This window comes from Entelurus aequoreus, linkage group LG16 (assembly GCF_033978785.1).
Source record: "Entelurus aequoreus isolate RoL-2023_Sb linkage group LG16, RoL_Eaeq_v1.1, whole genome shotgun sequence".
NCBI classification, from domain to species: domain Eukaryota; kingdom Metazoa; phylum Chordata; class Actinopteri; order Syngnathiformes; family Syngnathidae; genus Entelurus; species Entelurus aequoreus.
Genome location: NC_084746.1, coordinates 38301770 through 38315283, shown reverse-complemented (window position 1 = coordinate 38315283; position 13514 = coordinate 38301770). Strand labels below are relative to the sequence as shown.

Sequence of the window (13514 nt, the reverse complement as noted above, 5' to 3'; positions counted from 1 at the left end):
ATCATGCGCTGTTAAGCACACACCTCATACTCGCCCGCGACCCCAACATGTTGTGGCTCAGACAAATGACTGTCTCTCCTCCCTGGTCCATCTAATTCCTACCCAATTCCCCCAAGAGGTGTGGGTCTGTGGATGTGTTTTCACTACAGCAGCTTCCCACCTGCAGGTCATTCTTAGAAGGTTCCCATGAAGGGCACAGCTGTCAGGCCATTACATGTCAGCAGAAACAACCACGTCATCACCATTGGGGAAAGCCAAGGAAGTGGCTCTTAAGCTTCTTCAAAATTGGATCTGGTTGGATCTTTAAGCGCTGGAGAAAACAAATTCTCACTGCAGCTTCTTGAAGGAGTTAAATGTTGACAGTTGTGTGATAAAATACCAATAAAAATGTAGAATATATGGCTCAAGTTGTATTGTGCGTTGATAATTGCATATCACTTTGTCATAAAACGATCAATATACTAGGGTTCAATCAATCAATCAATCAATCAAAGTTTACTTATATAACCCTAAATCACAAGTGTCTCAAAGGGCTGCACAAGCCACAACGACACCCTCGGCTCATACCAATATTTTGGTACCGGTACCGGTAAAAAAATGTATTTCGATACTTTTTGCTACTTTTTTAAAATAAAGGGGACCACAAAATTGGCTTTGTTTTAACAAAAAATCTTAGGGTACATAAAACATATGTTTATTATTGCATTTTAGTCCTTAAATAAAATAGTGAACATACTAGACAACTTGTCTTTTATTAGTAAGTAAACAAACAAATGCTCCTAATTAGTCTGTTGACATATGCAGTAACATATTGTGTCATTTATCATTCTATTATTTTGTCAACATTATGAGGGACAAACTGTAAAAATGTATTAGTAATCTTGTTCATTTACTATTAATATCTGCTTATTTTTTCTTTCAACATGTTCTATCTACACTTCTGTTAAAATGTAATAATCACTTATTCTTCTCTTGTTTGATACTTTACATTAGTTTTGGATGATACCACAAGTTTAGGTATCGATCTGATACCAAGTAGTTACAAGATCATACATCGGTCATAATTTAAGTTCTCATGTGTCCAGGTACATATTTACTGAGTTTTGGAATATAATATGAATTTTAAAAAAATAAATACATTTTGTGGTGATAAAAAAATATCGATGTAATCATAGTAGTATTGACTAGATACGCTCCTGTACTTTGTATCATTACAGTGGATGTCAGGTGTCCACCCATGGCATTTGTTTACATTGTGACGCCGGTGAGCTATTGTATCCTCCTACGGTGTGTAGTGAAGCATGTTTAGCTATTCCTCGTCCTCCAGGGATAATGCTACATGTAAGAAACTTACTTTATTTGTCACCATGGAGGCCAGGATTAGTGATTTAGAAGTAGCTAAAACACTGCCAATTGCGACTGGACGTTAGCTGCTAGCTAGCCATGTTTTAAAGCACCTCTTCCTGAGGGTGTTTCAGTGTTATAACTTCACCTTTATCTTTAGTTTTTAAGCCAAAATGTGTCCATTGTCCGTTTTATGTGTCTGCTTGTAAGTACTGTGTTTGTGCGCAGCCGAACATGCTCCACTGCTCGTAAAACCAGCAATGTCATGACGTGACGACGATAAATATGTACTGTTTTTGATTAATTAGTACCGCGATACTGTACTAGTACCGGTTTACCGTACAACCCTACAATATACAGTAGTAGGCAAAATTTTGTGATGTTATGGGACTGGACTGTGATTTCCACAGCTCGTACCTCATTCTTCATTAGAGTCATTCCTTGGGTTTTGGACAAGAAGTGCTCTCCTCTTTCATTACAACAGAAAAAAACAGAGGAAATTGATTAGACCTTTTTTGCTTTTTTTGGGGGGACGGCGTGGCGAAGTTGGTAGAGTGGCCGTGCCAGCAATCGGAGGGTTGCTGGTTACCGGGGTTTAATCCCCACCTTCTACCATCCTAGTCACGTCCGTTGTGTCCTTGGGCAAGACACTTCACCCTTGCTCCTGATGGCTGCTGGTTAGCGCCTTGCATGGCAGCTCCCGCCATCAGTGTGTGAATGTGTGTGTGAATGGGTGAATGTGGAAATACTGTCAAAGCACTTTGAGTACCTTGAAGGTAAAAAAGCGCTATACAAGAATAACCAATTTATCATTTATTTAGTTTGTACACACACACATACACACACACACACACACACACGCACACACGCACACGCACACACACACACACACACACACAAACACTTGATTCACTGATTCCGTGGGATGAATACAATGGTCACAATACAGGACCTCACACCTGCTTCGCCAGCTGCGCTCAAGCCTGATTGTCGATAATTGCATTACAGAGGACCATTTTTTTGCCTTATAGTCGCAAACCAGTCAGAATTCGGGCTTCATTCATATTGTCCAAGCTCAAATTTAACTAATCTTTAGTAATTACTGTATATAAACAATATAAAATGTATTACTTCAATTAATAATGTGGCTTTTGAAACAACTGGAAGTGGTAGTGAAAACCGGGAGTAGCTATTATAGAAAGTTTGCCATTAAAAATTAACTATTAAAACAATTAAAGTAATAAAATCAATATTTCTGCTCAGCTATCCCCTCGGGATGGGTATCGTTAACATTTTTACCCAAAAATCGGTTCATAAAACTGTGAACATTATATATGTATATATGTATATACATATACATGTGCATACATACAGTATATATACATACATACATACATAAGTATATATATATATATACACACATACATTTGTATATATATATATATATATATATATATATATATATATATATATATATCCATCCATCCATTTTTCTACCGCTTATTCCCTATATGTAAATATATATGTATATACATATATATATACATACATATATATATACATACATATATACACACATATATATATATATATATATTTATATACAGTATATGTATGTATGTATGTATATATATATATATATATATATATATAAATATATATATATATATATTTATATACAGTATATGTATATATGTATATATATATATATATATATATATATATATATATATATATATATATATATATATATATATATATATACATGTATATGAATATATATACATACATGTATATGAATATATATACATACGGTATACATATATATATATATATATATATGTATATATATATGTATATATATATATATATAAATATATATATATATATATATATATATATATATATATATACATACATGTATATATATATATATATATATATATATATATATATATATATATATATATATATATATATATATATATACATACATGTATATAAATATATATATATATATATATATATATATATATATATATATACAGTGTATATATATAATATATTTATATGCATGTATGTATATATATATACATATATATACAGCAAGTAAAATCAGCTTTATCATCAGAGCAACGTATGATGTGCTCCCATCACCAAAGAATCTCCATCAGTGGTATGGCGAGGATCCAATCTGTGCCCTCTGCCCAACTCCAGCAACCCTCAGACACATCATGACAGGATGTAAGACGAGCCTCACGCAGGGGAGATACACCTGGCGACACAACCAGGTCCTCAAGAGCTTGGCATCAGCCCTGGAGAGCATGCGTGGTGCCGTCAACTCCTTGCCACCAAGAGTATCCAATCCCATGAAGACAACAATGTTTGTCCGAGAGGGCGGGAAAACACCCAAACAGCTTTCCACCAAACCAGAAGCAGGACACCTATACAGGGCCCGCGACTGGAAGATGCTGGCAGACATCGGCAAACAACTGGTTTTCCCACCTGAGATTGCTTCTACCAACCTCAGGCCAGACTTGGTGCTCTGGTCCCCTTCGGTGAAGACTGCTTACGTCATAGAGCTCACAGTCCCATGGGAGAACTCTGTGGAGGAGGCCTATGAACGTAAGAAGCTGCGCTACTCAGAGCTAGCAGAAGAAGCGAGGCAGCGTGGCTGGAACACCAAAGTCTATACAGTTGAAGTGGGATGCAGAGGATTTGTGGCGTCGTCTACCATCAGACTGCTGAGGGAACTCGGCAGCCACGGTCAGGCCCTGCGGAGGACCATCAGAGCAGTCTCAGAGGCAGCCGAAAGAAGCAACCAGTGGATTTGGCTCAAGCGGAAGGACCCCAGTTGGGCCCCAAAAACAGCAGTATAACAGGGTGAATTTCAGGAACAGTTGAGCACGGGACACAAGCTGAGGACTGATCATCCTTCGGCGGGCCACCTTTGTGGAGGGTGTATAGTGTTTGAAGGCCGAAACACCCAATGATGCAAAGGCACACTACTGAAGATGTGTCGCTTGTCCAATTGTCCTGGAATGTAACCCTGACCAAGTCTCATATCCCATACAACTCACAAGAACACCCCACCCCCCACACCCCCACGTTGTCTGTCTACCACTCTGAACAACAAGGACATCTCGAGTGAGTACTCTCCACATTTGGCACAAGGGACTGTTCAACATCTCGTCCTGTGTTTTTTTATTCAGTATGTATATATATATATATATATATATGTATATATATATGTATATGTATATATATATATATATATATATATATATATATATATATATATATATATACATACTGTATATATATGTATATATATACATATATATATATCAATATATATACATACTGTGTATATATATATATATATATATATCAATGTATATACATACTGTATATATATATATATATATATATATATATATATATATATATATATATATATATATATATATATATATATATATATATATATATATATATACCCTACCGTTCAAAAGTTTGGGGTCACATTGAAATGTCCTTATTTTTGAAGGAAAAGCACTGCACTTTTCAATGAAGATAACTTTAAACTAGTCTTAACTTTAAAGAAATACACTCTATACATTGCTAATGTGGTAAATGACTATTCTAGCTGCAAATGTCTGGTTTTTGGTGCAATATCTACATAGGTGTATAGAGGCCCTTTTCCAACAACTATCACTCCAGTGTTCTAATGGTACAATGTGTTTGCTCATTAGCTCAGAAGGCTAATTGATGATTAGAAAACCCTTGTGCAATCATGTTCACACATCTGAAAACAGTTTAGCTCATTACAGAAGCTACAAAACTGACCTTCCTTTGAGCAAATTGAGTTTCTGGAGCATCACAATTGTGGGGTCAATTAAACGCTCAAAATGGCCAGAAAAAGAGAACTTTCATCTGAAACTCGACAGTCACATAATATCTACGGCTTTTTACACACACAAGTGAATGCAACGCATACTTGGTCAACAGCCATACAGGTCACACTGAGGGTAGCCGTATAAACAACTTTAACACTGTTACAAATATGCGCCACACTGTGAACCCACACCAAACAAGAATGACAAACACATTTCGGGAGAACATCCGCACCGTAACACAACATAAACACAACAGAACAAATACCCAGAACCCCTTGCAGCACTAACTCTTCCACGACGCTACAATATGAAAACTATTTGTTTGAAATCAGACTCCATGTTTGTGTTTTTTCCCCCACTGTTCAGCACTGACCTGTGGTATAATGGTGATTCTGGAGCGCAGCTCATGAAGGCCCAGTTCAGAAATGTTCACCCCATTAATGAAAATTTGTCCCTCAGCTGCCTCGATCATCCTGAAAAGCCCCAACGTTAGGGACGACTTTCCCGCTCCAGTGCGTCCCACAATTCCCACCTTAGAGGAAGATTTAGAAAAGATTTTAGTCGACATGATGATGATTATGTGGGGAAAAAACAACTAACAATACTATTACAAAACAAATAACAATACTACACTGAAAAAACTGAAATCTAAGTAAGATGAAATATCTCAAATAAGGGTGATATTTGCTTATTTTCTGTCTGATAAGATAATTATTCTCACTAAGCAGATTTTATGTTAGAGTGTTTTACTTGTTTTAAGTGTTTTGGTCCTAAATGATCTCAGTAAGATATTACAGCTTGTTGCTGAGATTTGATGACTTATATTGAGTAAAACATGCTTGAAACTAGAATATCAACTATATATACATACACTGTATATATATATATATATATATATATATATATATATATATATATATATATATATATATATATATATATATATATATATATATATATATATATGTATATGTACGAAGACTGACCGGGTTTCTCCTCAAGAACAACTACATCGACACTTCAGTGCAGAAGGGGGGATTCCTGGAGTTCCCGGCTGTCTGGAGCACAACGGTGTCGTCACACAGCTCATCAGAGAGGCCCATGAGAGCAGAGGGGAACTTGCTGTGTTGTGGTTGGACCTGACTAACGCCTATGGGTCCATCCCACACACGCTAGTTGAGCTTGCGCTACACCGCCACCATGTTCCCAGCAAGATCAAGGACTTGATCCTGGATAATTACAATAACTTCAGGCTTCGGGTCACTTCTGGGTCAATAACCTCTGACTGGCATCGCCTTGAGAAGGGAATAATAACAGGATGCACCATCTCCGTTGTCCTTTTTACACTGGAGATGAATATGGTGGTAAAGTCTGCTGAGGTGGAATGCAGAGGGCCTCTATCCAGATCAGGTGTTCGACAGCCCCCCATTAGAGCCTATATGGATGACCTAACCATAACAACAACATCAGTACCAGGGAGCAGGTGGATCTTGCAGTGATTGGAGAGGCTCATTGGGTGGGCCAGGATGAGTTTCAAGCCCGCAAAGTCAAGGTCCATGGTGCTGAAGAAGGGGAAGGTGGTCAACAAATTCCAATTCACAATCTCAGGAACGGTCATTCCATCCATCACGGAGCAAACTGTCAAGAGCTTGGGAAAGCTCTTTGACTCCAGCCTGAAGGACTATGCTGCTATCCAGAAGTCTACAGAAGAGCTTGGAGGGTGGCTCACCAAAGTAGACAAGTCTGGCCTACCTGGTAGATTCAAAGCCTGGATCTACCAGCACTCCATCCTTCCCAGAGTCCTGTGGCCTCTCCTTGTATATGCAGTCCCAGTAACAACAGTGGAATCCTTTGAGAGGAAGATCAGCAGCTTTCTGCGTAAATGGCTGGGTCTCCCCCGCAGCCTCAACAGCGCTGCTCTGTACGGGACAAGTAACATCCTGCAGCTACCCTTCAGTGGGCTCACTGAAGAATTCAAGGTGGCACGCACAAGAGAAGCCCTACAGTACAGAGACTCCAGGGACTGCAAGGTGTCATCAGCCGGGATTGAAGTGAGGACAGGAAGGAAGTGGAAGGCAGAAAAGGCAGTGGAGGTGGCTGAGTCACGCCTCAGGCAAAAGGCACTGGTTGGGACCATAGCAACAGGGAGAGCAGGCTTGGGCTACTTCCCAAAGACCCAAGTCGGCCAGGCCCGGGGCAAAGAAAGACGACATCTACTCCAGGAGGAGGTCCGAGCAGGCTTGGAGGAAGAGCGAGTGGGCAGGATAGTGGGACTCCGGCAACAGGGGGCATGGACAAGATGGGAGGGCACGTTGCAGCGCAAAGTCACCTGGTCAAACATCCTGCAGGCAGACCTCCACCGCGTCCGGTTCCTCGTAGCAGCAGTCTATGATTCCCTCCCTAGCCCAGCAAACCTCCATGTTTGGGGGAAGTGCGAGACACCCTCCTGCTTCCTTTGCTCCGGAAGAGGCTCCTTGGAACATCTCCTCAGCAGTTGCCCAAAGTCTCTGGCTGAGGGTCGCTATCGCTGGCGCCATGACCAGGTACTCAAAGCAGTTGCTGAGAGCATAGCCTCAGCCATCAGCACCAGCAAGCAACGTCATGCGCCAAAGAAGGCAATCTCATTCATCAAAGCTGGAGAGAGACCTTGTGCACGTCCAAAGACAACAACAGGACTCCTCCACACAGCCGCTGATTGGCAGCTACATGTTGACCTGGGAAAACAACTGAGGTTCCCCCAGCACATTGTAAAAACATCTCTACGGCCAGACATGATCATCATTTCAGAGGCTTCAAAACACCTCATCATGCTGGAACTAACAGTGCCTTGGGAAGAGCGGATTGAGGAAGCCAACGAAAGGAAACGTGCCAAGTATCAGGAGCTGGTGGAGGACTGCACGGGCAGGGGCTGGAGGACTTTCTATGAGCCAATAGAAGTTGGCTGCCGTGGCTTTGCAGGACGCTCCCTCTGCAAAGTGCTTGGCCGATTGGGAGTCACAGGGGCGGCCAAAAGCAGGGCCATTCAATCCGCAAGTGAAGCGGCAGAGAAAGCCACGAGGTGGTTGTGGCTGAAAAAGGGCAGATCCGTGGGTTGCTACTGGGACACAAGCAGGGACTTGATCACCCCGGCTGGGTTGCCTGGACGAGGGTGTATGATGTTGTGAGACCCGAAACACCCGATTAATCCAGGATACATCACTGATGATGTGTCCCAGTGCATCCAGGAGATGTATCTTTCAAGTCAAGAGGGGGGGTTATCCACATATGCGATCCTCCCCAAGGTTTCTCATTGTCATTCACATCGACGTCCCTTGTGTGGGCTCTGTGCCGAGGATGTCGTTGTGGCTTGTGCAGCCCTTTGAGACTTTTGTGATTTAGGGCTATATAAATAAACATTGATTGATATATATATATATATATATATATATATATATATATATATATATATATATATATATATATATATATATATATATATACATATATATATATACACATACACACATATATGTATACATACTTATGTATATATATATATACATATATATACATATATACATATATATACATAACGATCGGGGCGCATGATGATGCAGGGTTTTGCTCTCCCAGGATGCAAAATGGACGGCTCCGGACGACAGCGTGAAGATAGGATAGGATTTTATCTTTGCAAATCATAACACATACCAAAAACAGGAAACAAACCAAAAGTCGCACGTGAAACTAGGGTACAAACTTAGCTTAGGACTCAAGAACATAAAACTTACTTGGCAAAGGTGTGACGCAAACAATGAAGCCAGAAATAGTGATCAACAAAGGATAACTTAAATAGTAGTCTCTTGATTAGACACAGGTGTGTCCCAAACAACAGAGCCAGGTGAAAATCAGAAGTAACCATGGTGACTAAACTCAAGAGGTGCACAAACAGGAACTTAAGAAGTCCAAAACTAACAGAACATAACTAAACAAAACATGATCCGGACCACAGATCATGACACATACATACATATGTGTGTATATATATATATATATATATATATATATATATATATATATATATATATATATATATATATATATATATATATATATATATATATATATATATATATATATATATATATATATATATATACATACATACATATTGTTTATGGATTTTTTAACACATATATATATATATATATATATACAGTATATATATACAGTATATATATACAGTATATATATATACAGTATATATATATATATATATATATATATATATATATATATATATATATATATATACATACATACATATTTTTTATGGATTTTTTAACATATATATATATATATATATATATATATATATATATATATATATATATATATATATATATATATATATATATATATATATATATATATATATATATATTAAAAAAAAAGGGTTAAAAAATCCATAAAAAAAACATACAGTTGCGATCAAAGGTTTACAGACACTTGTAAAGAACATAATGTCATGGCTGTTTTGAGTGTCCAATAAATTCTACAACTCTTATTTATTTGTGATAGAGTGATTGGAGCACATACTACTTGTTGGTCACAAAAACATTCATGAAGTTTGGTTCTTTTTTGAATTTATTATGGGTCTAGTGGAAATGTGACCAAATCTGCTGGGTAAAAAGTATACATACAGCAATGTTAATATTTGGTTACATGTCCCTTGGCAAGTTTCACTGCAATAAGGCACTTTAGGTAGCCATCCACAAGCTTCTGGTTGAATTTTTGACCACTCCTCTTGACAAAATTGGTGCAGTTCAGCTAAATGTGTTGGTTTTCTGACATGGACTTGTTTCTTTAGGATTGTCCACACGTTTAAGTCAGGACTTTGGGAAGGCCATTCTAAAACCTTAATTCTAGCCTGATTTAGACATTTCTTTACCACTTTTGACGTGTGTTTGGGGTCATTTTCCTGTTGGAACACCCAACTGCGCCCAAGACCCAACCTCAGGGCTGATGATTTTCGGTTGTCCTGAAGAATTTGGAGGTAATCCTCCTTTTTCATTGTCTCATTTACTCTCTGTAAAACACCAGTTCCATTGGCAGCAAAACAGGCCCAGACTATAATACTACCACCACCATGCTTGACGGTAGGGAGGTGTTCCTGGGATTAAATGGGATTACATTTATAAACCTTTTCTCCTCCAAACATATTGCTGGGTATTGTGGCCAAACAGCTCAATTTTTGTTTCATCTGACCACAGAACTTTCCTTCAGAAGGTCTTATCTTTGTCCATGTGAAATGACTCTGCTTTAGGTACAAGAGTGTGAAAATTCAGGTATGGCCCCTTTAAACAACGATGGACCATTTACAAGTAGGCCCTACAACACGGACATGGCAAAGATATATTGGCCAATCACTGCAGGACAATTTGTGCTTCAAATTGAAAACGTCAGACATTTTAAGTGAATAAGTCCAGCTGAGTTCGAGCTGCTTCCAAGAAAGAAGGGCACATGGAGAACAGCAAGCTGCTCACATGGCTGCTGGAGAACTGAATGAGGCAGCGTCTTATCGCCACAAACAGACTGCACATTTTTAATGAGTAATTAAAAGCAGTGAAAACATTGGCACGTCTACAACACTTCTGCTGATGCCATTGCAGCTGTTTTGGGAAAACTTGCAAAAAAAAAAAAAAGTTCATTACACAAGCGATTGCTGATTGTAAGTTTACCACTAAATAGGTTGTCTTTAGGAGGCGGCCTCAGCACAACATGACCTGGCAGAAAAACGATATAATAAAAAGTTTGTTCATCCAATGGTTACTACAAAGCTTGTTTATCTCTCTGCCCTGTAAGTGTGCAACTTTGGTTCCTTTTATTGTATTTTTACTGTTACTCTTTCTTACCAAAGATCAGCGAAATGGAAACGACACAGAAATAGCTAAAAAATTTCTGATCCCACATTCTAAAAAAAAATCTTCACAATTTGCGGTAAAATACCAGAAGCTGTGGTTGCCAGGAATTCACCATTAAAAATTGAGTCACAAAGTAATGGTCATTAGGATTTATTGACGTTGAATCCTTTAATTTTACAATTGATGACTGTTTTTACTTATGAAATGAGTATGAAAAAACGAAAATATTGCAAACCTTTTTACAAAAAAAACTATAGAATGTACAGTAAAATACTGGCAGCTGTGGTTGCCAGAAATTCACCGTAAAACAAATTAGGGCCGATTGTAGTGTTGCCAATCAGCCTATCCCTAGGTTGCGGGGAGAACATGCAAACTCCACACAGGAATCGAACCCAGGATCTCCTCGCTGTGAGGCACGAGCATTAACCGCTGCCCTGTCACCAATACTAGTATCTGTGAAATGCCCGTGTTTCTGAGACACATGAGCGGTACATTAAGAATATGAACTTGAAAGTATTTGTACAACCTTTCACTGGACAACTCACAACACGGTTTTCCGCAACATGTTGCTTCAAGTGAGCTCTACAAAAATTGCCTTAAATGCTGCGTATCTGTTAAATAGCTGCTCGCAACCAGTTCCAACACACTTCAACACAACGTGGTTCATTTCAATGCAGTTTGCAATGAAGCACATAGACATAACCCCTCCATGTCTATAAGCACTTGGCACAAAAATACAAGAAAACATGTTGTTAGGGAAAAGTTAAATAAGCTAATGTTTTAACACAAATCCCTAAAACAGTTAAGGTATACTGTACATTTGAATGTACAATCTTCAAAATCTTAATTTTAGACAAAATAATAATACAGTAAATATTAGAGTATTTGTTTGCTTGCGACATTTGCTAATTCATTGTGCAATTTTTCATTATTTTCACAGTAAAGTCATGTGTTTCTACATATTGTAAACATAATAATTCAGGTTATCCACTGTTTCTATCCACTGCATTTACTACTGTTACACACTATTTTAGATTTTACGGGGTTTCACTGTTGCTATTTGACAATTTTGTGTCGTAGTTTTTGCGATATTTCTTTACAGTGCATGCATACCAAGCATATCATCAATCATATTGACCCAAATATAAGAATGTATTTTACGTGGAACAAAAGTTTTAAAAACATTAGTCGTCCTACATGAAGATTTATACATGAAACCCGCGTGACTCAGAGCTTTTCTTCTTGTCACTTACACACCAGTTTCCTGAAGTGAGGTGCCACCACAGAGAGATCCGCTGAAACAGAGTCTTCACATAACTGTGGAGCAGCTGAAATTACGGTATCCTATCCACAAAACCCAAAACCAGCGAAGTTGTCACGTTGTGTAAATGGTAAATAAAAACAGAATACAATGATTTACAAATCCTTTTCAACTTATTTTAAGATATTTAATGTTCCAACTGGTAGACTTTGATATTTTTGCAAATATTAGCTTATTTGTAATTTGATGCCTGCAACATGTTTCAAAAAAGCTGGCACAAGTGGCAAAAAAGACTGAGAAAGTTGAGGAATGCTCATCAAACACTTATTTGGAACATCCCACAGGTGAACAGGCTAATTGGGAACAGGTGGGTGCCATGATTGGGTGTAAAAGCAGCTTTCATTAAATGCTCAGTCATTCACAAGCAAGGATGGGGCGGGGGTCACCACTTTGTCAACAAATGCCTGAGCAAACTGTCAAACAGTTTAAAAACACATTTTTCAACCAGCTATTGCAAGGAATTTAGGGATTTTACCATCTACGGTCTGTAATATCATCAAAATGTTCAGGGAATCTGGAGAAATCACTGCACTTAAGCAACGATATTATGGACCTTCAATCCCTCAGGCGGTACTGCATCAAAAAGCAACATCAGTGTGTAAAGGATATCACCACATGGGCTCAGGAACACTTCAGAAATCCACTGTCAGTAACTACAGTTGGTCGCTACATCTGTAAGTGCAAGTTAAAACTCTACTATGCAAAGCAAAAGCCATTTATCAACAACACCCAGAAACGCCGCCGACTTCGCTGGGCCTGAGCTCATCTAAGATGGACTGATACAAAGTGGAAAGGTGTTATGTGGTCTGACGAGTCCACATTTCAAATTGTATTTGGAAACTGTAGACTGTTCTCCGGAACAAAGAGGAAAAGAACCATCCGGACGGTTCTAGGCGCAAAGTTGAAAAGCCAGCATCTGTGATGGTATGGGGGTGTATTAGTGCCCAAGGCATGGGTAACTTACACATCTGTGAAGGTACCATTAAGGCTAAAAAGGTACATACAGGTTTTGGAGCAACATATGTTGCCATCCAAGCAACGTCTTTTTCT

General features: G+C 38.5%; 1 protein-coding gene across 1 annotated transcript in view; it reads right to left on the bottom strand.

Moving 5' to 3' along the window:
• The window catches only part of LOC133631361 (multidrug resistance-associated protein 1-like), a 124838-nt gene that overhangs the window by 88791 nt on the left and 22533 nt on the right, over positions 1–13514 (bottom strand). The window contains exon 2 of the mRNA XM_062023557.1: positions 5617–5775. Coding sequence (XP_061879541.1) covers positions 5617–5775 — 159 coding nt within the window. The remainder of the gene's footprint in view (positions 1–5616; positions 5776–13514) is intronic.